General features: G+C 36.8%; 1 protein-coding gene across 2 annotated transcripts; it reads left to right on the forward strand.

Moving 5' to 3' along the window:
- Window positions 1-7,370: 7,370 nt before the first annotated feature.
- On the forward strand, window positions 7,371-23,409 carry LOC126716690 (putative disease resistance protein RGA3). 2 transcript variants are annotated; one of them, XM_050417619.1, is made up of 7 exons: window positions 7,371-10,353; window positions 10,707-10,792; window positions 11,734-11,861; window positions 11,958-12,148; window positions 21,421-21,582; window positions 22,119-22,816; window positions 23,161-23,409. In XM_050417619.1, the coding sequence occupies exons 1-2, from the start codon at window positions 7,535-7,537 to the stop codon at window positions 10,717-10,719; spliced, it is 2,832 nt and encodes a 943-aa protein (XP_050273576.1). In that variant the 5' UTR covers window positions 7,371-7,534; the 3' UTR covers window positions 10,720-10,792; window positions 11,734-11,861; window positions 11,958-12,148; window positions 21,421-21,582; window positions 22,119-22,816; window positions 23,161-23,409. The 2 variants fall into 2 exon arrangements, with proteins under 2 accessions (XP_050273576.1, XP_050273575.1); XM_050417618.1 differs by having other exon boundaries at window positions 21,421-22,816.
- Window positions 23,410-27,465: the final 4,056 nt, after the last annotated feature.

Genomic DNA, 27,465 nt, shown 5'->3' on the forward strand with positions numbered 1-27,465 from the left:
CCCAACAAAACAACCCACCAGTTTGTTTCCAAATGTTTCATATCCATTGTTGGGTATCTCAAACTTCCTTCTGTACTTTATGTCTGAAAAGCGAACTACCTGCAAAATTTTCCAATCCATTGAAGTTGCATGATAACTGGGCCCTATAGATGTATCAGGTTTAGAATTTATTGGCACCAAGGAATAGCATAGTCTACAGTACAGACAAAGTCTAGCACTAAATAATTATCTCATGTATTGGATATATGCATGCTTCCTTTTACAGTGTGTGAATTCTGCAATTGTCACGCAGTGAGAAGAAAGATGCATATATATGATATATGCGATAGGTTCTCCTCAGCATTGGTTGCTTGAATTATAAACATATGGGCTATTAAATGATAGAAGAACCTAAACTCCACAAAAGTTATATGTTAGATGAGTTTCAAATATATGATCTTTCAACTAAAATCACTTGGGTGTGTTTGGTTTACAGAATCTGAACAAGATTCTTTCCTTTTTAGGAAGTTAATGAGAGTATCATGTTTTGTTTTGCTAATTATGTTATGCATTTGAGAACCATTGATATATGCAATAGACAAAAATAAATAAATAAATAAATAAATAAATATCTCTAGAATACAGTTGATATGGCACCATCCACAGATAAAAGCAAGCCACCTAATATAAAATTTGACCTTTTCACATGACTCTTTTAGTTTATGTCAAATTTTTGTATTAAGTGGTTTATTTTTATTGGTGTGGGTTATTATGTCAGCTTTATTTTGAGAGTATGTAATAATTACTCATCAGCCATCAGAGACCACTATAACAAAACCGTTGGTGTATATCATCATTTTAGCATTTCTTCCTTTTTCTTTTTAGAAAATCCCATCTAAACTCTCAAGAGTGTATCCCCAACTATCGAATTATCCCTTCTCCTTTAAAAAAGAAATACTATCAATATATATATATATATTAATATTAGCAGTCCAACCATGTTCTGCCTAATCAATCCGACAATCTTCTCTGTTTCTCGTCTTTAACCTTAATATAGTTTACTTATTATTTAAAAAAAGAACAAAAAAAAAAAGAAAAAAAGAAAAAAAAAACAAAAAACTCTCAAGAGTATATCCTTTTTTATTTTATTTTTAAATAATAGGGGTATCATACATCATACATTTTTATGTACATACTCTTTTTGCCAGACCAGGTTTAAAAATCTTTTAAGCCCATGACAATGATAGCTAATCAGTCGAATAATGGTCAATGTTAATATCAGTGTCTCTTAACTTTAGTTTAATCCATATTCAAACACAAACAATGTTAAAACATAATGTATGACATAGGAACTATCTCAATCAGAAACTAAAAAAAAATTGCTCCGGCTTGGACAAGTCAAAACAAGAATTTCTTATTATATGCTGTGGGAATCACTTCATGTTAATATTAGGCAAAAGTATTTTTTGAGATAGTCAACCAACTTAATGAAAATAATTCAACATTAAAAATTCTTCTTTTGCCTTAGTCAAAGTAAAATATGATATGTTTCTAAAAAAAAAAAAAAGAGTAAAATATGGTATAAACCCATGTGGTGACTTAGTCACATAGGCAGTCATAATGATCACCTTCCTTATTATTCCCCCTCAAAAAAAAAAAAAAAAACCTTCCTTATTATTCAGTGACATAAATTATTTAGCTCTTTCTTAGCTAATATATCAAAACAAGTGTAATTCAATCCAATTCAATTAAACTGATATGATTTTTGGGCTTTGAAAATTTTCATTTTTTTCATATTGTAAGTTACACATGTATTCGGTGGATCTTGAATCCATAGCTAACTCTCCAGTCTCGAAAATCCTTCAAATAATTGGGTTGTTTATGTCACTACATTTATTTTATTTCATCCAAAGGCTACACTTTATGCGCGCATTTTGATTAACTTTTTTTGAAAAGTTAATTTGTTGAGCTATATATAAGTAAATAAGTTCATGGAAAAAAAAAAAAAAAAAAAAGCTAATCCAAATAGTTGCGTTATTGATCAATGTTATTTTATTTTCTTCTTCTTTTTATTTATTTATTTATTATTTACTCCATGTTATTTCATCTTTTGATAATCTTTTTTTTTTTTTTTTTTTTTTGGGTTTCTTAAACTCAAATAAATACTACATAAAAACGCTTTTTTGGTTTTTGAAAAAAAAAACACACACACACACCCAAAGCAAGAGATATGGACCAAGAAAAATGAAAAATAAAATAAAATAATTCAACAAATAGATCAAACTAACACATGTTATGAACTTTTTGAGAAGTAACAGTCATACAAAAGCTGTTAGGATTTGAATATATGGTTAACGGAATTGAACATCTCTTAACAAAGTCAACTTTTTACTTTTTTCCTAAATCCTTGCAATTAATTTTGTTGGACCTCTTAAAAAAGATGTACTAATATTTTATCTTAAAGGGGATGTGATTGCATTGCTAGAAAGATCTTTGTCCTAGCCAATAAAAAAGTTAAACTAACAATTTTCATAATGCAGACTCCACCTAACATTTTACTGTTCTTAGAATGTTGAAAACATCATCAAAAGAAGTTAGTTTAAAATTTCCAAACATTTTTGTTATGGTTAATAACAAAACTACTGAGTGAGTCTTAAATTCATTCTCTCTCCTTTCATTCCATTATTATTATGGACCAAGAAAAGTGCCATTTAAAAAAAAAAAAATTATAGAAATTCAGTGTCATTGAACCAGAGCTCATTGACTTAACTATTGTTTATAATGCCAAAAATGACCGACTCAATCTTTGCATGCATGGTACACTACATAACCATAAGTCCAGCATACAAAACATTTCGTAACTCTTTTTTTTTATTTATAAGGATTGATAATGACATGACCTCTTGTGATTAGTTATAATAAAGATAGTATTCATGATGAGAGTTCATATAAAAGTAATTTTACTCAAATCATAACTTGACACCTAAGTAAGTTGGGAAAAAAATGGTAAAACTAACTTAGTTCTGCTCCCCTAGAGACATAATAATAGTTAAACTACTTGCTGAGGTATTGGAGGTGTGATTCTTGCCATGTCACGTAGATAGCTAACAAAACCATCCCTCAGCATGTACTCCATTCCCAAGAGCTCCTCACTCTTCTTGTCAATCCCATCAACTTCCTCTTCTTTTATCTCTTCAATCTCAGTACTCTCTATTTCCACTGCCTTGCCAGCCTCGACTTGCAACCCATGTTTTTTCAAGCTCTTGTACATCCTCAGTGCAACATGCCTAATTGTCTCTGGTGATGCATTCTCTATCTTATATTGAATTATGGGTGATACCCACCTGAGATTTCAGGAATCTTGGCTCCAATTGTTGGTGTCCCTGGTGTCATTGGTGTCACAGTGCCTGTAACTGGCAATGTTATCACTCACTTTTGGTAGAAGACTCACTATAAACTGAAGATGGTCTAGGAGATTGCATGTTGCTAAGCTCAATATCATCATGAACCCACCATACGAAGTCTGAAGAACTCATACGATTGTTTGTCATTTTGTTTTGAAAAGTATAGGCAACTCAGTTTAGAGAATTTGTAGGGGAGAAGGATTAATGAAGCTTGTCAGGGATTAAGACTTAGAGACTTACGAGATGGTATTATGGTTTATATCAAGTACCATGTTGATTTCCTAGATATAAAAAAAGCATGTTGGTTTTATTAAATTGTTCTTCATGATTTAGTATTTAACTAATTAGATTGAGAGAGAAAGGGAGAAAAGTAAACAAGAAGTAGGTCAATTGTGAAAGTCGGCTGGTGAAATCCACACGGAGGATGGAAGTTATAATAAGGACAAGGAGATGTGGACAGAAAAACAAGCTGTTCATGTATTATGGTTATTAATTATGCACTTCCTTTGTTATCTCACTGGTGTAATCAATATGTTAACATATAAAGAATACTTAATAGATGCCTTCTCTAGTTTAGATCAATCTAATCAATAGGTAGCTAGTTCAAGGAACTTTGTATTATATGATTCTTGAAATACTTTAGTCTCAAGAATGATCAGCCTCTCAAAAAAGAATTAAGAATCACCAATCATCTCTCTTAGACCCCATAAAAGTGAGAACTTTGCGCACAAAATACGACATTTTTGAAATCCTATAGTTGTAACATACTACTATTCTGCAGCCATATATTTGAAAGAGCCAAGTGAGCTGCCTATATAAAATGCTAATGTTCAAGAATGATAATGGTTGGCAATTAGCTCCCACTCAAGATGAATTTTCATATTTTTCACTAGGGTTCATGTGTAATCATCCATTCTCTAGCTTGTCTATAGCAAAGTGGACCAGAAAAATGAAGGTTAACACATTCAAATTTGCTATTTGGGTTTCATCACAGTTATGGTTCAAATACTCCTAGGTGCATGACATAAAGATTCTTTCTTATAGACTGTTATCTTGAATGTGATCATTAAAAAATTTTTGTGCTAAGATTAATTAATACAGATGTACAAGTTACAAGATAATTTCTTAAAAGTTCTGAGGCCAGCAATGTTGCAGTTAGGGGATTTGGCTATTATTACCAGGTCATGTAACAAATTTGTCAGCTGCTGATTTTTGTAATTGCTGGTTCACCTTACCCTAAAAATTGAAGAAGAAGGAGAAAAACTCATGATGATTTAAATTGGCAGACTGAGTTGACTTTGTCCCTGCCTACTAAATTTCTAACAAAAGCAGGCCAGGTTCTTCAAAACCAAGTACAACCTCTCGCCCTTGCAAGCACTTACAACAGGCATGCACCACATATGCCTTTAGTTTGTTATTAAGAGAATAGAATTTCTTTCAATGATGATTTTGATAGCTCTCCACTAGTAAGAAGAACCCTTTCTTTAGCAAGACTAACAAGTCTTGTTTTACATGGAAGTTTATTATTGTTGATTATGTTTTGTTATCCAAAACATTGAACAATAGATATTATTTTTATAATGCATCTTGCAATTTTGATGCGAATAAAGTGATGTCATGAGAATGAGAAAGAGAAAGAGCCTCTTTTTGTATTCATCACAATGTTCGGCACTCTCTGGTTGGTTGTAAATGAAGAAATTGTTATTCTAAACTAAAACTATGTTGTCTGTTGGTTTTTCTCAGATTCGGCACTCTATCGGATTAGAAATTTATTGATGATGAAAAAGAAGTTTCTTTCAAGAAATGGTGTTGCCTTGTGTCTGTGTTACTTAAAATTTGATTATGATCTCTTCCTTGTTCATTCTATAGAACCCGTTGTCCCAAATTGCAAGCTTTGGCTCTGGCTTAGTCAAGTAGGCCATTGCTTGAGGTGCCTTACAAGAGCAAGACCCCAAATTTTAGTTTGAACATTAGTTTTATTGAAACAATTATTAAATTAAATCTGCGGTTTGCTTGGATAGGGCCAGCTCTTAGGCTAGGCCAATTAGGCCATCACTAAGGGTCCGTTTAGTAAGAAGGTGAAAAAGTGAGAGGATAGAAAATAGAAAGATGATAGAAAAAATTTAGTTTTCTCTCATGGTGTTTGGTTTAGGAGTAGAAAAGTGGAGGGATAAAAAAAATGTAATTTGTTTAAATTTTCTTTTATGCCTCTACTAAAAAAAAAAAAGTAACAAATTAGGGGGAAAAAAAACAGGATGAACCAAAAAAAATAAAAACGAAATAGATGAAACACAACCAAAAAATAATATATATATATATATATATATTTATATATTTATAAAAGCAAACTGAATGAAAAGTATAGAAAAGGACAAAAAGCTAAAATCCTTTTAGTAAGCTCGGGGAGAAAACAGTCTAATCTCACTAGTTTTTCTTCCTTAAATCTCTCCAACCAAACATCCAAAAAATCCATTTTTCTCTCCACATTTCTCTCATTTCTTTTCCATCCTCCCTAAAATCTTTCCAACCAAACGGATCCTAAAGCCACGTATGATGTGGGTCAATATAAATTCAACCTAATTGAAATTCTAAAACATTTTTTTAAAAAAATAAATAAAAAATATTGTTAGAAGTGTGCTAAATCACCGTGAATGATCAATTTTTCATAACAATTCAAGACTTCAATTTTTTATAAACAAGTCTCCTACATTATACATACCATTCGCTAGACAATCTCACTCTCAACATGAAAATTAACATTGGAAATTAGATTTTAGCTCTTCTCACATTACCCAAGGTAAATTATAAGTATTTTCTAAAATAATAATAAATTTTAATCTTTTTGATTTGGATGTTGAGTGGCATTTTTTAAATACCAAATATTTTTTTTACTATTATTTTATTAATCACGTTAGTATCTACTATGCGAACTATGCATCCTATGTGCCACATAAACAATTTTATTTAGTAATTAGACGATGGCTGTGATTAATTGAAAATGATTTTCAAAAATTAGGGGCCAAATAGGGTCCTAAAAAATTGAAAGCCAAAGTAAAAAATGACAAAAAATACAAGAACCAAAAAGATAGTGTGTTCAAATGTTCCTATATAACGTTCATATAAAAAAAAAAAAAAGTTCCTATTTAACTATTTCATCGTGGTCGACACTACACTATGACTATAGTACTACAACTTTATAAAGTTGATAACTTTGTAAATAAGCGGGGAAATTCACTTCACTTTGTGCCTTGTGGGTAGGTCAAAGAGAATATAATAGATCAGTGTGAACAGATAACGTAGGGCCTGGACTTTTTTGATGAGATTCAAGAGAATATAATAGATCAGTGGATTAGAGCGGGCCCTGCTTTTGAATTTGCTATTTGGTTTCTCCTGAATATCATCAACCAGTTCATTATCTACCTACTCTTTCACTGACTCTTGTGATATACAGCAAATTTCCCATTTCCAAACTATGGCTCGCTCGTGCTTTACTTTCTGCTATTGTGGAGCAGCTTGGTCCTTTCATTTCTTCAGAGTTCACCTTGACTGCTCATTAAATGGAGAGAAAAGAATGTGACCAGGATCGCTGATGTGTCAATTTATTGTAGCCATTAGATTATATGAAGGGCTGAGATTAGAGCTATTGTTGCTCAAAAAAAAAGAAAAAAAAGAAAAGAGATTAGAGCTATTGCACGCTGTGGAATATCCAAATTGACAGTATATCAAGGGCTGAATAGCCTCTTTTGTTTTCCTTCAGCTTTTCTTTTACTTCAGCGTGTGAGCCACGCTAATTAAAGTCATTATTTCTCAAAAAATGAGAAAGCTGGCCTTCCAAGACTTTTGAACAAGCTCATTAAATGAGCTAAGGACTTTGTGCGGTGCGCTGGATATAATAGATGACTAGTGTGGACTAATAATGTAAGACCAGGACTTCATTGATAAGAAGTGGCTATGCTTTTGAGATTTACTATTTGGTTTCTCCTGAATATCATCAACAGGTTCATTTATCAAAGAGAGTATAATAAATCAGTGTGAACGGATAACGTAGGGCCTGGACTTTATTGATGAGAGATAGCTATGCTTTTGAGATTGCATAGTGGATTCCAGTGTGAACTGATAGACTTCATTGATTGACCAGCAAATTTCAATCTATGGCTCGTGCTTTACTTTCTGCTATTATGGAGCAGCTTGGTCCTTTAATTTCTTCAGAGTTCGCCTTGACTGCAACTGTTAAACAAGAAGTCCAAAAGCTTGAAACCAAATTTCGTACCATCCAGGCAGTGCTCAACGATGCTGAGAAGAGGCAGCTGAAGGAGGAAGCTGTGAAGCTTTGGTTAGATAAGCTCAAATGCGTATCCTACGAGATGGACGACGTGTTGGATGAGTGGAACACTGCCATGATCAGAAAAGAGATTGAGAAACAACAAAAAGAAGATGAAAATGCTGAAACTAGCACTACTAAGAAGAGGAAGGTATGGCCCCTTATCTCAGTTCCTAATCTTTTTCAGCATCGCGATATTGCTCATAAGATAAAAGAACTTAACGAAAAATTAGATGAGATAAACAAAGAGAGAGAGATGTACGGGTTTGAATTGAGTAAGGCCATTGAAGAAGTAGTTGAGAGACCAAAAACTACTTCTTATGTTGATGTGTCTGATATTCTTGGTCGCGGTAAGGTTAAGGATGAGCTAGTGAGCATCCTATTGGGTGAGGGTACTAAAAAACAAAAATGCCCTCATGTCATCTCTTTGGTGGGCATGGGCGGTATGGGAAAAACAACTCTTGCCCAGCTAGCCTTTAATCATCATGAGGTGATGGATCATTTTGAAAAAAGAATTTGGGTTTGTGTTTCTGAACCCTTTGATCAATGTAGGGTTGCCAAAGCTATCGTTGAAGCGTTGGGAGTTTGTGATTTTAACACTACTGAATTGCAGAGTCTATTGGAAAAAATTTGTGAATTAATTGGGAGAAAGAAGTTTTTTCTTGTCTTTGATGATGTGTGGACTGAAGACTATGCAATGTGGAAGCCATTCAGAGATGCACTCAAAAATTGTGGTTCCCAAAGTAGTAAAATTCTAGTCACTACACGTAAATGCAAAGTTGCAAAGATGATGGAAAGTGCAAATACGATCAAGTTGGAGGAATTGTCTGAGGAAGATTGTTGGTTGGTGTTTAGTAAAATAGCATTTTCTGATAAGGATCCTAAGCAATGTGAGCAACTAGAAGTCCTTGGCAGGCGAATATCAAAGAAGTGTAAAGGTTTGCCCCTTGCTGCAAAAACTCTAGGGAGTCTCATGCACTTCAAGAAAAGTAAAGAAGAATGGAAGACTGTTTTGGATAGCAATTTGTGGGAATTAGAAGGTGTTGAAAGAGGTCTTTTTGTGCCGTTGTTACTTAGTTATTTTGATTTGCCCTCACCACTAAAACGGTGTTTCTCATATTGTGCTGTCTTTCCGAAAGATCATCTCTTTTATGTTGACGAGTTGGTATATATGTGGACAGCACACGGATTTGTTGAGTCAAAGGGAAATATGGAGGTGGAAATTATGGCAAGAGAATACTTTGAGAATTTAGTCACTCGCTCTTTCTTCCAAAAAGATATTTGGGGGTACAAAATGCATGATATAGTGCATGACTTTGCACAATCAATTACTAAGAATGAATGCTTTATAATTAGGAGTAACATAGAGTCGGAATCAGATTATAATAATGCTCGCCATTTGAGATTAGAAATTCCAAAAGAATCCCAATTTTCTATGTCCATTGATAGTGCCAAAAATCTACACACCCTCATCTTTTTTGATCAAAGTGGTTATAACATATCCAATTTATTCCAGAATTTTAGACTTTTACGGGTATTAACTTTGAATTCCACTATGGAACTTCCGCATACAGTGGAAAATTTAATACATTTAAGGTATCTCGATTTGCTTCGGTGCAATGAGGTATTGCCTGAAACCATCTATAATCTATGCAATTTACAATATTTGAAGATTGCCCAGGCTTCTAATTTTGTGTTCACAAAATTACCTCAAGGGATAGGTAAATTAATTAACTTAAGACATCTTATTGGAGATAATTTAGTGATTCCAAGAGGGATTGGAAGATTGATTTCTCTTAGAGCATTAAAATGTTTCAGCATAAGTGATGAGGATAACGAAGGATGTAAAATTGGAGAATTAAAAAATTTGAACCACCTGCAAGAGAGTTTTGAAATACGTGGGTTGGGGAACGTGGTAGATGTAAGTGAGGCCGAGAATGCACAACTTAAGAAGAAGATACACCTTCGTGAAATGAAACTATCTTTTAAGAAAGGGAAGGATAGAGGAATGTGGGATGATTGGGTTTCAAATGCCTTCGACCCCAATGATAGAAGAATGGAGAGGGATGTCTTAGTTTTAAATGCCTTAGAGCCACCTCAAGACTTGGAGCTGTTAGACATTTATTGGTACCAGGGCACCACAATGTCTCCTAATTGGTTAATGTCCTTGACCAAATTGAAAACAGTTACTATCTCTTCAGCCACAAAGTTAATGAGTTTGCCTACTTTGGGGAAGTTTCCGCTCCTCGAATCGTTAACTATATGGAATGTGTGTAGTTTGAAAAAAGTGGGTGTTGAATTTTTGGGAATAGAATCTGAAAACAAGAAAGAAGACACAATATTCCCAAAGTTGAAATATCTCAGTTTTGTGTACTTGGAGGAGTGGGAAGAATGGATTGGGATTGGAGGAAAAGAAGACGCAGACTGTATTACTATAATGCCACGTCTTCAACGGTTGGAAATTCATTGTTGCGGAAAGTTAAAGTCATTGCCGAACTTCCTGCGTACAATTCCATTGAATGAATTGGAGATCGTTGGCTGTCCAATTATCAAGGAACGTTGCCAAAGTGAGACAGGAGAAGATTGGCGCACCATTTCTCACATCCCAATAATCAATCTTTTAGAATATTCTATTTATCCTAAGTTTAGGTAACTCATTCTGCTTCTTAATCTCCTTACGCTTCATTTATTTTGCAAACAAATACTCACATTTTTATGAAAATAAATTACTCACAACCTAGATTGATGAATTTAGAGTAGTTATTGTTGTTGCTTAGATTCAGTTAGGTTGTGATGTATACAAAATTGCTTGATGGGTACAATAAATTTTTAGAAATGATTTAAAAAATAAAAGGCTGGACATTCAGATGGAATAATCAAATGAACGTGTCTCCAGATTTTCATTCATTTGCATTTAAATGTAAACAACTCAAAATCAAATGCCTACCTCTTTCTATTTCATTTGCGGTTTAATACTTATATGGGTCTTGCTCGTTTTTTAGTAGATTTAGATGAAATCGTAAAAACTGCGCATGAGCAAAGTTCATCCTCGGCTTGATTCGGCATTGCAAGTCTGAACCAGTAAAGGGTAACTTCTTCCTACTTCTTTCTTCCTCTTCTGCTGCTTTTGTCATTTGACTAAAATATCAATTAATTATTTTCATTATCTCTCAAAAAAATCCCACCAAAGAAATTACTAGCAACTTTCATAGAGTGATTTATCAAATTTTTGTCACACTCACAACAGAACTATCACGAGTGGTTTAATCTAGTAGGCCCACTATTTGCAACATTAACAGAATGTGTTAATGTATGGAAGATTTTTTATTTATTTTAAAGAACCCAGACTGAATGGTACTGAAACTTTACTAGTGGATTTTTATTATTGGCATATGGCCTTGTTAAATAACATTTCTATTTTACTTAATTTTGAGTAGGATTTTTCTTGTGTCTAAACATAATACAATCCTTGCATCTCATTTTTTTTTTTTTTTTTTTTTGGTGTTCAAACTTCAAACAGCTTTCATTAAACTGGACCGTGGTCCAAAACAGTTACATCTTTGATAACTTGAAATTCAATAATGGGTGGGATATCCTCAACCCAAATAACAGAATCATTTACACATTTTGCATTCCTAGCCATACGGTGTGCAGCCATATTGCTTATTCTACAAACATTGCTGACTTTCCAAACCAGGACATTACAATTCAGCCTCTGGATGCCTTCTATAATCATCTGGATAGAGGTTGGATAGAAAATGCTGTCCATTTTTAAAGAACTGTGCAATTTTCACTAGTATAACATAATTATAAATTTGTCAAAAAAAAAAACATTGCCAAGCTTCCTTTTTTTTTTTTTTTTTTTTTTTTCTTATGTTCTCTTTTATTGCAAGGTATATCCAAATATTATTTTTTATCTTTTGTAACGAGGTGATTTTTCTTACTGTTTTGTCCATCTATAATAACCTCATGCTAGATATTTAATTTTGTTGGCCTCATTTAAACCATACATCAAATTCTATTATGTAGGGAAGTATATTTTGTGCTTGAGCAAAATTTCACGCATGGATGCACTTTTGAGAAAGACCTATAGAAGAAATGCGTTCATTTTATTGTGGTAGTAAAGCTTGCATATCGTATGACACATGAAAGGTTAGGTAGGTACTTGACAATCTACAACTTATGCAACCTTCTATCTTTAATCTTCAGGCTTTGATGTTTCAACTTTAAAATTTGATTCTGGATGCGCACAGATTTCTTGTCTTAGTAATGTGTTTCTTATCAATAAAGATGAGGAAGAGTGGGATGTTACCACCAAGGGTAGAGGGCACAATTTGATAAATACTTGCTATTTTGAAAAGGACACCTTAAGAAGTGGAGAGGAGAAGATAGGACCAGTCCAAACTTCCTTGATCTAGGAACATAAATGTTGCTTCTTGTATAGGTAACTCTCTCCTTTCTATCTCTTTTTCATTTTTAATTTGTTGCTGCATTTGTTTTTTGTTCCATGGTCAATCGTTCTTTTTTCAACCTAATAATACCCTAGGAATATTTTTCTCTCATTCAGTCTAGGAACAATACCCTAGGAATATTTAACAAAAATTGTGATTTTGAAAACACAATTTCACAATTTGAACTAAAATCGTGTTTTGAAAACACGATTTCAATTAAAATGTGCGCAGAATTTGAAATAACGAGTGTGTACCAAGACTTTTCCTTTTGACTAAACCAATTCTAATTTCCAATGTCACAATTTCCTTTACTTTGTCCATCCCAACTGGTTTCGAAAGAAGGAGGGGACCCCTTCCATCCATGCAACCATAATTGTAGTGAAAACTTTGACTAAACCAAAAAAGAGAAAGTCTAACTACACAAACAATTTGACAACAAGTTTCACATATGTTGAGGTGTTTGGTCTATGTTGAGGTTTAAAAAGTCACAATGCTACACCTAGGGGGAGATTTCAGTACGCTGAGACCTTTTTGCCAGCTCCCCAATCTGCTAAGTGTTTCATCGCTTTTTATCTTTATTTTTTATTTATCATGAATTTTGTTTAAGTTCCCTTGTTGTTTAGGAAACCATGGTAGGAGGACATTCTATGATCCCTACTATCTTTGTCAACCCCTTTTGTGTTCCTTAGTATGGTAACTATGTTGTGTTTCAATGAAAATTTTTTTTTCCTTTTCTTTTTCTCTGAACTACAGCTAAGATGTATAATTGTAAAGTATCACATAACCCAAGTATGGGCAAGTTTGGGAAGGGTACCTGGGTCAATGCAAAAAAAAAAAGGGAAGGAAAACCTTAGCATATGACCTAGCACTCACACCACAATCAGTTCAAGTACATGGCCTGGGACTACGGGTAAAAATAAGCGCCTGGGATATCTAGCCTAATACTTGTCCAAAAGGGTTTGCTTGGTTCATGACCTGGGACTTTTTTTTTTTTTTTTAAAAGAAAAAAAAAAAAAGAAGAGAGGAGGAGAACATCCAATGTACCCAGTTCAATACCTGCGCAATCACACAACTACTAGGGTACCTAGTCCAGGACCTATTGCAAAACTTTTAGGGACCATGGCTCAGGACTCAGTTCAAAAAAAAAAAAAAAAAAAAAAAGAGAGAGAGAGAGAGAAAAGCAACAAAATAAATAGCAGAGTGCACATTGTGAATAGATCCACATATTGTTAAAACTAGAAGTAGTTTTAAAAAGAAAATTGATCCACATTGCAAAGAAATAGATCCACATATTGTTAAAACTAGAAGTAGTTTTAAAAAGAAAATAGATCCACATTGCAAAGAAAAAGAGAAGTATTGTTCAGAAGCAAGAAGTAAAGATAAACTTATATAGCCTTAATTGTCCACAAAAAAAGGGGGGGGGGGAGAAACTAATAGATCTGAACTAAAAAAAAAGGGAAGCAAGGAACTAAGGTATAAGGTCGGCTAGCAAAGAGCCTCCTGAGGGAATCACAGGGACAGGTGATGAGGAAAGAAATCGCTGCTTCTTAACTTTCAAATCTTGCAAAACCTTATGAGCATGGGCCAAGGCGTTCTCAGCAGCAGCAATCTCGGCATCAAGGTCCTTAGAAATCCTCCTTTGGAACAGCATGTGGGCCAAGGATTGCAAGTACTCCAGCAGGAAAGATAGATTGAACTTGGCCTTCATGAGATCCTGTACCACCCCTCTCCACTCCAAAAGCCTCTCCTCAGATAGGGAATCAGGAGAGGAGTCCCTCAGGGAAATCAAAACGGCACACAGGAGTTCCGTCAGAATGTTGCCTAAGAATACGCCTCCCCTAAATCCACTGGTGAAGTCCCCGTGGACTTTGAACAGCTCCTCCAAGAGTGGTAGAGCCTCCATAGGCACAGAGAAGCGTAGGAAGTTACCAAAGGAAGGCCTAAAGCAATGAAAGTGGCTTACAGGGAGAATGTTGAACTCCAGGAGATCAAAGCAGGCCAGAAAAGCGGGGAGCCTTGAACCAGGATCTAAGACAGTCACCCCTGGAGCCTCCCCCATTGTTGTATCTCCACTCTTAGGAATTAGAGAGCTTTCAACCCTCTGGATGGTTTGGGGGGTCCCTACCTGAGCTTCAACAACCTGAACGTCAGAAGCAAATTCCACAGCTACCTCAGGAACTATGAGCTTAGGATCCTTAGCACCTGTGTCAGCACCTGTAAAAGTAGACAAAATTCAAAAAGGGGAAAGAACAAAGGAAGAAATGTAAAGTGGGAAAGTAAAAGAAAGCTAAAAACAAAAAAAAAAGTATCAGCTTCTTGTGGCAGAGCTTCGTCCTCTTGTCCCTTTGATTTCCTGGAGGACTCTGTGAAAGAACACACAACACGTTAGAGAAAAGGTGAGGAAACTTTGGCAAAATTGCTAAAGGAAGGAAAGGATACTGGGGGATTCGCCATAGAAGGAAAAGGCAAGGGAGAAGTATGAAAAAAAAAGAGGAGGGGGAAGTACAGTGAGGGTGAACAACATGCACCTTCAGAACCCTTTAACTCCAAGGAAGAGGCAGTCTCAGGGACAAATTGAACACTGGTTTGATCTAAAAGGTGTAGAGAAAACAAGAATTCTCAAAAAGAAAAGATAAAAGAGATAAGATTAAACATATTTATAAGGGGTGGATGAGGCTCACCTGCTTGTATGGATAAAGACACGCCCCCCAAGGACTTTTTGCTTAACACAGGCTCAGTCATGGGCTCAAATGATAGAGTTTTGGTAGGACTAAGAGTCTGCAAGGGGTAGGGATCTTGGGGAACAGGAGGCTGAGAAGCTTCAAGGTTCTGAGCAGCTAGGGGAACAGAAGGCAAAATGGGCTGGACATCCTTCGCTGCCTGCCTAACTTCCTTAGTCACATCACCACTAGGGGACTCCTTTTCCACGCCTGGGGGAATGGCAGAGGGAGCTATCATCACTTCTTTCACCAGAGTCTCACCAGTCGTGGGAGGAGGTACCTCCACCTATAAAAGGGAAAGAAGAGCAAGTGGCAGAACATCACAAAATGCATATGTACATAACATCGAAAAAGAATGGAAGCAAACAGTAAAGGGCACAAATAGAAGAGGGCCATACCACATCATCACCAAATGACTGACTCTTGCCTCTCTTAGGGTCTGACTTCTACAAGGAAGAAATGACCATTCATTAGTTAAAAGAGAAAGGGAGAGACACAACAAGAACAATGAACTACTGCAAATAAAAGAGAGAAGAAGGAAAGAAGCCTTGCCCTTCTCTCTCTCTCTACAGATTCTCCAATGGTCTTTTGTCTACTACGGGTACACCCAGAGGGTCGTAAGGGAGACTGGGGTATGAAATCAAAGGACCCAAAAGAACCCTATGCTGAGGAACTCACAGGAACCTCAAAGAGAGAGAAGACTCTACCTTAGTCTTCACTCGAGTCTTTGGGATTAAGGGGTGGCCAACTTCCTTTCCAATCATAGAGGGGTCCACTCTGTCGGGTCTCTCAAAAATGACCAACTGTTTATGAGATTGTGCAGTCTTCCTTTTCTTAGTCTCAGAACCAACTTCAGTTCCCTTAGCACATTCTTTGAGCTCGGCTCTCTTGATGGCTTCCTGTTTGGTCTTTTTACCTTTGCCTATAGTAGCACCAATTGCCTCTACTACCCCTCTCTTGATTGGCACACCAGAAGAGGTACCAACAATAAGGTCACACCCTGACCAAACCTCAGGAAAATCATGTGCATAACATACCCAACTACCCCTAAAAGCATGCCACTCTGCAAATCCTGTCTTGCTACTTATGGTAGCAAACATAATACCGGCAGTAGGGAGGGACAGGCGATTGTTGGAGGTAGGAGCAGAGATAATACTAGGATCGGGAACCCTCCCAATCTTACTAGAACCAACAAAGTCTGAGAAGGACTTCTGAACTCTTCTCCAGTAACCATCAAAGCCACTGGAAGCAAAGACTCCTCTCTGGGAGTTTGGCACAACAAACTGAGAGCTCCTTCGTGACCAATAGGCCTGAAGCCTTAGGAATGGATCCAGAGAAGGGAGAGAAGGTACCATATCTTTAAACATTGGTGGGACGTCCTGATCAAAGCCAAATTGCCGAGTACCCAGTGTGCTGAGTAGTGGGTACACCTGGGGCCACTTAATGAGGTCATTGGAAGCCATGATGGACTGATGCAAGCCAAATACACCAAACTGCCTTCATCCCCACAACGCAGATCAAAGGTGTTCCTTAGAGAGTTGAGAAAAGAGGCCAACACAGAATCACATGGAAACCTAGGGCTGAACTCCGGGGAAGAACGCCAACTTAAGTGCCCTACTTGATCAAACAACACAACCAAATTGAGGCTGCCACCTTTTAAGTTGGCCCAACGAAAAATGATGGGGTGGCTATCAATAGAACTACCACACAGACCCTTAACCACATCCAGGGATCCTTGAAATTATCTTTTACAAATTTCAAACTCCTACAATTCGCCAAAGTAACAGAAGAGCGGTCTTACATGAATACCTAGAGAATGGCATAGTGAAGGGACGAAGTGATAGCATAGCAAGAATTGCCCTCGACTTCATCTCCATGGAGCAAGTCTAATTGGGAGTAAACATGGCCTAGGAACATGGGGGTTAAGGGATACTGAGCACCCCGAGCCAATCTGATTGCCAAAGGAAAGAAAATAGACTTAACCCGTACGCGGGGAACTCACTGAATAAAAACTTATTGAGCCAAAGTGCCAAGAATCCAGCTCGCCTAATTGCCTTGTCCTTCTCTCAAGAAAGGTTCATGACCCACTTGCCCATTCTGGCCAGTTTCTCACCAGGAGAAGTAGTACGCCCGCCAAAGTGGCTAAACAGTTTGTCTTCTACTTCGAGATCCTCGCTGGAAAGACTGATGTCGAAAGGATTCTCTTCACCAAACACTGGGAGGAGGAAGTTATTGACCACATCCTCTAAAGTGATAGTAAGCTCACCAATGGAAAAGAGAAAGGTGTGAAGAGAAGGGCACCAACAGCGTACCAAGTGTCTAAGGCCCTTGGCGTCTCTAAAACCTTCAAGGTTCCGGGAAATTGCTACTTATTTCAGGATCTCAGCACACTCCAGACAACTAACAAATTCACAATCTAAAAGCTCCCTGTCCACCCAAATAGGCCAACCAGTGATCTTCCCCGGAATGAAGTCAAAGAAAATAAAAACCACCTCTCGAGATCCCCACCTAATCTGAAGATCTAAAATCTCCCTTGGATCTGGAACCTGGGCAGAACTGGCAAACCTCGATTGGCCAAAGAACACCCAAGTGTGAGGGGAGGGAGGAGCCTCACCGTGAGACACCTGAGGGAAAAACGGGCTGGGGGTGTACCAGGGGTCCCGTAAAGGGGAAGTTGGGCGCTCCATGACCTCCTGCGTCTCGTCTTGTGCAGGCCCAGAGGAGCTTTCACCCTCAGAAGGACTGGAAGTGCGCTCCTTCCTTTTTCATGAGGAAGAGGAAGCCATGGAACGACAAATGCATTGAGAAATAGGGAAGTCAAAGGAGTGAAGAACACAAAAGAAGAAACAGAGAAATCGAGTGATTGGAAGAAAGGGGATGCGCTGGGAAACGAAGGTCTTTGGAAAGTGAAAAGAAAATATGAAGTGACTGCAATAATGGTGTAAAGAGCAGTTGGAGAAAACGATGTATAAAAAGGCACGCTAGTTGCCAAAATTTAATTTTAAAGAGAAGAGTTATTGGCAGTTATTAATGGGAGTTATAGGGAACGTGCAAAGTGGGTGGGGGAGGTTTTCACTCCAACATTCAACTGCCACGTCCTGTGCAAAGGGGGGGGGGTGGGGGAGTTACAAAAAGAAAGAAGTGCAACACGCAAAGAAAACCAGGATACCTGAAAGTAGCGGGAAAGACAGGACCCTGAAGGAAGAAGAGGGGGGACCTTGAAGTTAATTAAAATAGTGAAGAAGGAATTCCTACAGAAATTAAGGCTCTAGTCTACTCACGCGTGGGCTGCAGGCAACCCATGAGCTTGGGGGGCTAAATGTTGAGGTCTAAAAAGTCACAATGTTGCACCAAGGCCCAAAATGGCATAGAGAGTTGAACTCCATGAAAAATAATAAAAGCTTGAGCTCGCAATAAGGAAAAAAGATGGTAGGCCCAAATCCATTAAAATATTTAAGCCCAAGACCCATGAACGGATAGGCCTTAGGGCCCATAAAACGAAGGGAATAAGGAAAACAGCCCAACCCGCCAGAATCAGAAAATCATTAGGGAGTCCAGTGGTAAGAACTGGGCCAGGATATGCAGGGATTTCCAGGAGCTCGGGGTCCTTGGGACATGCAGCAAAACTAGGATGAGATTAAGACAGCTCAAAAGGAGTGCTAAGAAACACAAGGAACGAATAACAGATGCGTCCTTATCAGCCACCCCAATGATGCAAAAAGGAAATAGAAAACTTGGAAACTAACAATTCATGAACAATGGGCTGGTACCTCGAGGAACCTAGAAAGAAGAACCTAGAAAGAAGAACCTAGAAAGAAGAACCATTAAGGGAAGTAGCTGGGAAAACTTTCAACCTGGCAGAGAGGAATCAGCTTACTTGGGAAAAATGACAAAAGGAAAGGCAGCCAAAAAAGCTGAGTCTGAAAAGGTTAGGTTTTGAAGCCTTGAAGGAAGAGGGATCAGAGGTCAACTCTCTGGAGATACCCCAGAACGGAAAGTCAGCAAGAGACTTTTGGGGAAGAAGTGCCAAAAGAAGAAAATTATGAGAAACAAGAAAGGAACTAGCCACCAATGTTTCTGGCACAACATTGGTTCTTGTACTCAGGGGAGCAAATGGGGGGAATCAGTGGTATTCCAAAACTTTAGAATGACACTATAAAAAGAGGAAGCAGCCAATAATGAGGGGGCATTTAGCAACAATGAATTAGAATAAAATCATTGAAAAAATTCTGTTAAAAACTCAAAAAAAGTAGCAAAAGAAAGGAAAATACCGTTCGGTATCCTCAAACAGCCACTATAGAACATACTTGGATTCAAAGGGATTCAAACTTTACAAGTTTTAGAGGCTTAGAGAGCCATCTAAGTTTGTGATTTTTGAGCTTATTTGGACCCTATAACACGTCTTAGTGAGCATATTGTAATACACAATTAAGAAAAGTAATGGAATATCTCAGATTGTTTTAAGGATCCTTAACGTTTATTTTGTGTCTTTCTTTATCACATTGCTCCCTTTTATGTTTTCTTGCTGTTCAATGCATATATCTCTTGTTTGCTAGCGTGTTTGTGTTGTAGGATTCGTGCTCTGTGCACCATCTGGTTCGTAATCAACCTATTTAGCTGCAGTGAACCAAGCCCAGTCCCTTAAAACAATAACTAAAGGCCCGGGGTCCTCACTTCTACTTGGGCCTAGGCACTGTCCAAAAAAAGGCTCTCACAGTTTGTAATTTGAATGTCATAAAGTGATGATAATGGTGATTCTAGATAAAAATGATGTTGCCATCAATTATATCCTACTGAGTGCTAAAAAATTGTAAAATTTATTGTGTAGCATTGCACCGCCACATGAACCTGCCATTTTTTCTCTGCAACTCACAGTCTAATACATAACACAGTTGTGGCAAAGTGCATGTGAAAGTGTGCAGTGAAATATATACCGGCTTCTTTCTCCGTCCCAACATGTAAAACGGTGTTCAAAGCACATGCATTTCTGTCTTCGTCCCTTCCATCCATGAAGTAGCTCTCCCTCAGTCAGACTTGGTGGGCTCCAATTGAATCACTATGACTGGCATGCACATGGGCTCCTCTGTTGCTCAGTTTTTCTTCACGCAAAAGCTCTCACCCACAGAGCTCTCTTAACGCAAAAGATCGTTAAAACGAATTTGATTCTCAACTGAAATCCACCAATCATGCACATACGTCGCTATATCTATAAATACCCTTACCCCCTCAAACACTCTCCAGTCTCCAAACACTTGAACTAATTTTGCTCATGATTTCTCTCTAAATCGGTGAGTTTTAGTTTATATATATATATATATGCTAAAAGCCAACTTTGTATTGAGGTTCTGTATTGAGATTTTAACCCTGCTTCATTCAGGCACTGAGCCTCACCCACTGTCACTCAGATGGTGTTGTTTCCTTCTCTGCAATCTGCATATTGAAGCTTTTGTTAGCTTATTTCATTTGTGTTTTTAGCAGCTGCTTTGTTTTTACTGTAGCATTTCACTTGTTTTAGGCTGGATGCTCTTGTTGTTGCATGGGTTTTGTATTCTTCTTGATTTGTTTAATGAAAGTTACTGATTCATCAAAAAAGTTATTCACAATCTCTTTCATTTATTTTTTGTTTCTTATTGACTAACTTGTATGTATTATTTTATTCATACATGCTAAAATTTACATTGTTCCATATTTAACCAAATGCCTTCAAACCACACTTACGAAAAGGGGAACAAGCTCTAAATCCATGAAAAGACATACTTACCTAAGGCACATGAATTCATGCATTATCGAAAATCCTTCTGGTTGTGTTATTAGTATACCTATAAGCTGAGTTTTTTTTTCTTTAAGCCTATTGGTTGATTTTGAGATAAAAAACTCACTTGCTTTTTGGCTTGATAATGAGAAGATCGATGGAACTCTTATGGCACTAGATGGATTTGAAGCATGGTCGCCAAAAACTAGTATGCAAGAGAGTCTGATCTTCATAGGTATCAGGGGATGTTATTGCACAGGGTTGGTCTTATAAATGGCAGATGAGAGAAATGGTGGAATATTCATGGCAGGCATGACAAAGTGAACCTTTTTATTTATTTCTAATCATACCTCATTAATGTTGACATCCTATATTAATGGAATAAATCTTGATGATGCTTTAAGATGTAAACAAAAGTAGCTAGAAATTTAATTTGGAAGTTAAACTCTGTAGAAGTTCTTCCATTGAAGTTTTTTACTTATGTCGGCCATGAGTTTTGCTTCTAGTTTTGGTTTGAAAGTAAGGGGAGTTGAGTTAAGATCAGCCCCAGGTTTCATTTTGGATTCGGTCATTTTCAAAATGTCCTTTTAGAATTGGTTAGCATAAAATCACTTGTTGATAATCCCAATACGGATGGAATTCACTTGGAAGAGAGAAATAATGTGAAAATATTCAATTCATTCATATCCACTGGCATATTATTCCACAAGCTCTCAAATCCTAGTTCTTGTCTTCCCTATGTATTTCCTATTCTAAAAATGTCTTACTGTTTGGGTTTAAACCTTTGATACAGGTGATGATTGTATTGGAATACAATGTGGATATAAGGAATGTTACATGTATTTACTATTCTCAAAGGGTAATACCGATTTTTGGTTTGTTGGTCTAAGCTACTACATAGCATCCTTTTTGCATGGAGTTCTGATTGTTTAGGGAGTACAAGAAATCTATACAGGTACTGCTTCACCTACATCATCCATACATACCTTTTAACTAATTATTGAGATTTGAGACAAAAAACTATCAAGTCCAAGTTTTAGTTTAAAAGATTGAAACAAAATGCCATCTTCCTTTGTAGTATGGTCAAATTAAGGTAATTGGCTTGTACTTCAATGTATTGTGGATAGACCCTACTCTGTTAATAGAGAATTTGTTCTATATATAGATAGATATCTTCAAATCCATATTCTCACAAGGAAAAGGCATACTCAGTTAAGGCCAAGCTAAAGCATGAATTTCTCTAGGGTAATTAGTATTGTGTTTTTCATTATCATTTTAGCTTTCTTAATCCTTTCATTTAGGGTAAATTTCCTAGGTCCACATAACAGAAACATTTGCCTGCATTATTAAGAAAATCAAAACCATGTTCCCTTCCACATGTGGCTTTAACCTCAAGTAAAAGAGGTATTTCTACTTCTACTATTACCAATACGGTTCTCAATGTACTTTCCGTTGCTACTGTTGGGGATGATGTTATTGGTGACTCCAAAGCATTCAAGAATACAGCCTGCAATGCTTCTTGTTCCTCCCAAATATTTTTTGAGGTGCAGCGTACAATTTTCAGGGGGCCTTGTGTATCAACCTTTATCCTTTGTCTAATACTGGATTCATCAATCTTGGAAGAGCACAGTTCCTATGTGATCTTATCACCGGAGTTTCGATTGATATTTGTGCTCACATTTTTCAGACCATCGAGAGAACAGCAACTCAAACGACAGCACCAACATGTCTTCCTTTTTGTAGTCTTCTCATAAAGATCATAGTTCTTGAAGGTGTTCGTCCACTAAAAGATGGAAAAATACTGGTTCGTCTTCGCCCAATATCCATGGTGTCTCTTCAAGCAAGCAAAAGTCACTCTTCCAAAGCACCTAAGAGTGAATCTTTCCTTCATGCCATTCCATCCAGTCATGGCTCAGCTACTCACACTACGCCTGTGCATACCGAGATTGCTTCTCCCATCACTCCTAAGCTACAGACGACTAACACTCAACATGTACAATCTAGCTTTCAAGGTAACAGGTTGAGTATTTTGATTGAGGGTCTACATCAGCGTATTTCTGGATTTGAAATTGTTCTCTACTCCACCAACAATCAAGTCCAAATGCGTATGGGTTCACACACAAAATCACCGTGTTCACACATAAAATCTCCATATTCTCCCTCACTTCTTCACCAATCTTCAAGAAAAGGTATGGGTTCTGTTTCTTTCTCAATGTATTTCACATTTCTTACCTAAGATCTCTTAGATTGGGTGTTTTTGATGATATCTGTGAATATTATGTTTGAATATGGGTATTTGATGTTTTCGTGAGATTGATGTGTGGGTTTTGTTGGTTGTGTGTTTTTGCACTTTGTACTAGGTTGCACATGGTGTCATTTGTGGCACACACACACACACTCAGTGACATGATTAAGACCTTAATCTTATGATTTTAGGGTTTTATTCAATATTACTGATTTGGGACTAACTCAATGCTAATAGAGTTTGTTGTCTTGTGTGGTTTCTCTTGCTCTTTGGTGTAACATGATGCAGCTTGAAAATGTCTCCATTCAAGAGATCAGCTGTGAAAGTAGGTAGCAACAAAGGGAAAGAGCTCGTGATTGATGTTGATGACCTCTCTCCTAGGTCAAAGAGGACGATCATCGACGAGAGGGTATGACCCTTACAAGTTCAGATCCTATGCTGATTTTCAGACCTATGAGAACTACTTTGAAAAAGCCACATTGCTGGTTGAAAGGGCTGTTAACCAACCGTCTCTCCTGGAAACCAACATCCCTAAATGGTTTGTGTAAGAACCAAGTACAAGAACTCTGGGCCTTAGATCCCTTGGGCTCACAATTTATTTGTAGTGGGTTTAAGGATTTCCTACAATGGGTCGTTCTCGGCAGAGAGACTCAAAGCAACACTCAGTTGAAAAGCTCTCTCCTTGACTATTTTCTCTCAATTTTTCTCCACCCCTTCTTCTCCCAACTTTCCTCTATTTATAGCCAAGGTTAGTGGGGAGACCATGATTATATTCATCGTTAGTGCTATTGAAGGTCCAGTATTATCTGGTTAAAGTGGTTGTTTTAGGTGAAAGGGCGGTGCAGCATTTATGATCTTGGAACTTGGCTCCATTTTCACCGATTGTGTTCGGTAACTCACGTTCCCGTGCATATCATGACCTTCCCGGGTATTGACTCATGCGCTCTACCGGGAAATGTTAACCGGTCAACCCCGGGAGCTTAATAACCAAAACTTGTTTTTGGCCCTAAGGCAGTTTTAAGAAGGGCATAAGGTAACTGGAACTATCTGCTGGGCCTGCGCCCAAGGCTGGTATGGGCTTGGGCCCGGGGCCTAGATGGGTCTGGGCCCAAGGCCTGTATGGGCTTTGGGAGCTCGGTGCCGTACAGTTTGCTACCAAGGATTGGAACTTCCTTCTCTCCAACCTTGATGATGCATACAAGAACATGGTAAAAGAGTTCTATGCTAATGCCATTGTTGAAGGAGAGGAGCTCAAATGCTAGGTTAAAGGAAATAGTTTCTCAGTGACTTTCGTTTATCTGGCTGAAATCCTACACATCAACTGGTTGATGTTTTCTAATCCACTGATATATGATGATTTGAATTCGGATGAGGATTTACTTTGGGACACTCTTAGAAGAAATTTGGAATTCTCACCAAATGGGAAATTAATCAGTGTTTCCTCTCTATCTCCAGAATTGAGGGTGCTTACAACAATAATGTTCCATAATCTCTATCCTCTATCAGGCACCGAGTACATGAATCTCGGGAGAGTTTTGTTCCTTCATGATCTAATTTCTGATGAAGAGATCGATATTTGCGCTCACATCTTTCATATTTTGCGCAAAACAACTATGAGAACTGCCTCGAGGAACTACATTCCTTTTTGTTGTCTCATTTCAAGGATATTGAAACTCAAAGGCATTCATCCATCGGAAGACGAGTCCCTCTACCTGAAGCAAAGTCCAATCAACATTCATATGCTAATGCTAGTATTGGTCATAGTCGAAAGGGGATCAAGACCGAAAGTCCAGCTTCTCATGGTGGTTCACGCTTTCGCTCATCCTCCTATGATGAGAAGTTAGACAACATTATGGAATCTGTCCACGACATAAGCACTAAGATTTCTGGACTTGCCTCTCTCCTACACCATCACAACATCTGTTGTGATACGAAGTTCAGTTCTCTCCAAATTCAATTGGACCAAATTCAAAGAAAGCTAGAAGAAAATGAGGACTAGTTGCTCTATTTTTACTTTTTACTCTAGCATTTTACTCGTTTTAGGCTGGATGCTCCTTTTTTTTTTTTTGGTGTTCTTCTTGATTTGTTTAATGAAAGTTACTGATTTATCAAAAAAGTTATTCACAATCTCTTTCATTTATTTTGTGTTTCTTTTAGACTAACTTGTATGTATTATTTTATTCATTCATACTAAAGTTTACATTTTTTGTTATTTAAGTTGCAATATTTTAGTGAGCAAGTGTTCTAGCCTGCTAAGTGTTTGAGGAAATGGCTAAACATGTTTTGGAATGGGTTGGCGAGGGAATAAGAAACTTGCCCCCAAACTCAGTCCATAGACTACTTTAACCTTCCTTCTTGCAAACCAAATTCTTAACAAAATACTAGAATTTCTATTTGCTATGCCTAAATTTTTTGTTTACTGTTTCAGTGTTCATCTCCGAGTTTATTGGGAACAAATTATTAGTAATCTACTGTGGAGTCCTGTTTGTTTTAAGGAGTCCTAATGTCACCTATGAGACCAATGTACAAGAAATCTATATCGGACATTCAAGTAGGGCCATTTAGAAACCTGACTGCAATTTGACTTAATTATCCGTGTATTATTTCGTGGCTCTGTTTTTGTAAAAATTGAAAAAAAATAATAATAATAATTGAGTGCAACATTTTTACAAAATAATCAACTCAATGATTGAGTCCAGCCAATGCACTTAATGGGCCCTGCAATTGGACCAAAAATGTTGACAAATGACCTTTACAAGTTAGGAAGAGGAAAATTAACAATTGAGTTAAAAAAAAGAGTCAAAAGCTGGCCACTGAAAAAATTCCTTTTATATCGATTCCAAAATTAGGAGAAAATTTATTTGAAACCTTATAATTTAAGGGTGTAACAAATTAAACATGAAAGTTTCAAATGTAACAAATTAAATCTTGAAGTTTCAAAAAAGTCACAAATTAAACCTTAACTCATTTAAGTGGAATAAAATTGTGTTTTAGTTTAATATGGATTGAAGGTTTAATTTGTTAGCTTTTCAAATGCTTAAAGTTTAAATTGTTCCTTTTGAAACAATAGTATTTAACTTGTTACATTTCTAAATTATAGGATCTAAAATATTATTTTCTTTTTATATTTGGAATGAGATTGAGATTTATATATATTTTTTAATAAATTCAATTTTAAAATAAGGTAAATTACTATTTACCCACCTGTGGTTTGGTCTAAATTTAAGTTGCCTACCTATAGTTTGAAATTTGACACTTTATTCACTTGAGGTTATCTTTTTTTTTTTTTTTTTTTTTTTTTTTTTTTTGGTATAGTACTTTACTTTCAAGAAATCAAGAACTAGGTAAATTTTTTTTTTCACTTTTTTTTGTTGTTGTAAATTTTGTATTATTAAGTGGATTATAAATATTTAAAATAGTAATTAGTATTTGGCGTACATAATTATAGAATCTTCAATAAATATTTATAGATTAAAACATATTACTCTTAAATATAGTCACTCTAAGATTTGAATGTGATCTAATAGTATTTTAGAACTTAACAATTCGATAAGTTATCTCTTTTTAAGAAAAATAAAATAAATAAATTGTTGAGTTTGAAATGAGTTTGGATTCATTAATAAATATATGTGAAACAAATTTGAGATTAAACTGCTAAAATTTAATATAATTTGGAACAAGATTGAGATTTATATATTTTTTTAATAAATTCAAATTTAAAATAGGGTAAATTGTAATTTATCCACCTTTGATTTGGTTGAAATTTAAGTTGTCTACTTGTGGTTTGAAATTTGACTCTTTACCTACATGATGTTATCGTTTTCTTTTTCTTTTTGTATGGTACTTTTCATTCAAGAAATCAAGTACAGGGTAGATTTTCATTTTCAGTTTTTTTTTCTTTTCTTTTGTAAATTTTATAATATTAAGTGGATTATAAATGTGGGGCCAGAGAATTCGTGGCCCAGGCCCACTCTAAATTAGGGCCCAAGGCCTAAGCTGAGGAGAGCTATTGCCGAGGACGCATAACGAAGGCCCAAAAAAGGCACAAGGATATGGCCGAGGACGAATTTATGCTCAGCACCTCACAAAATGCCCGAAGAAAAGGACAAACTCAGTACAGGGGCAGGACAAGGGAGAAAGCTGCCAACATCGTAATACAGAACCCTGCCTCTGACAGGCCCATACTCCAGACCATGCTGTTTAACTTTTCCAACCGCCTCCAACCACTCTAGGTATGGATTGACAGGACAAGTCTGCACCCCAGAAAGTAAAACTTACACGTGGACACTAAAAGGGGAAATGAAGACTAGTATAAAAGGGAAAGAAAGCGAATGAGAAAGGGGCCGGACCCCCCTGGGGGAAGGAGGAGAAAAATCCTACAAAAAGGGAGAAGGGGAAGGATACTAGGCTCCTCGGGCGAAATCTGAGGACCTAAATTCTTCAACTCATACCAATGGAATGCTTAGCCGGTCAAGCCAAATCCAACCATGTAAAAGCTTCCATAAAAATCACGGTTAAACCGCTGACCTGTGACCAAAGTCCTGTCTTTCAAGCCCACTCTCTACAAATCATATTGTTAGGGCCCTTTACTTA

Source organism: Quercus robur, chromosome 3 (genome assembly GCF_932294415.1).
Source record: "Quercus robur chromosome 3, dhQueRobu3.1, whole genome shotgun sequence".
In the NCBI taxonomy this organism is placed as follows: Eukaryota; Viridiplantae; Streptophyta; class Magnoliopsida; order Fagales; family Fagaceae; genus Quercus; species Quercus robur.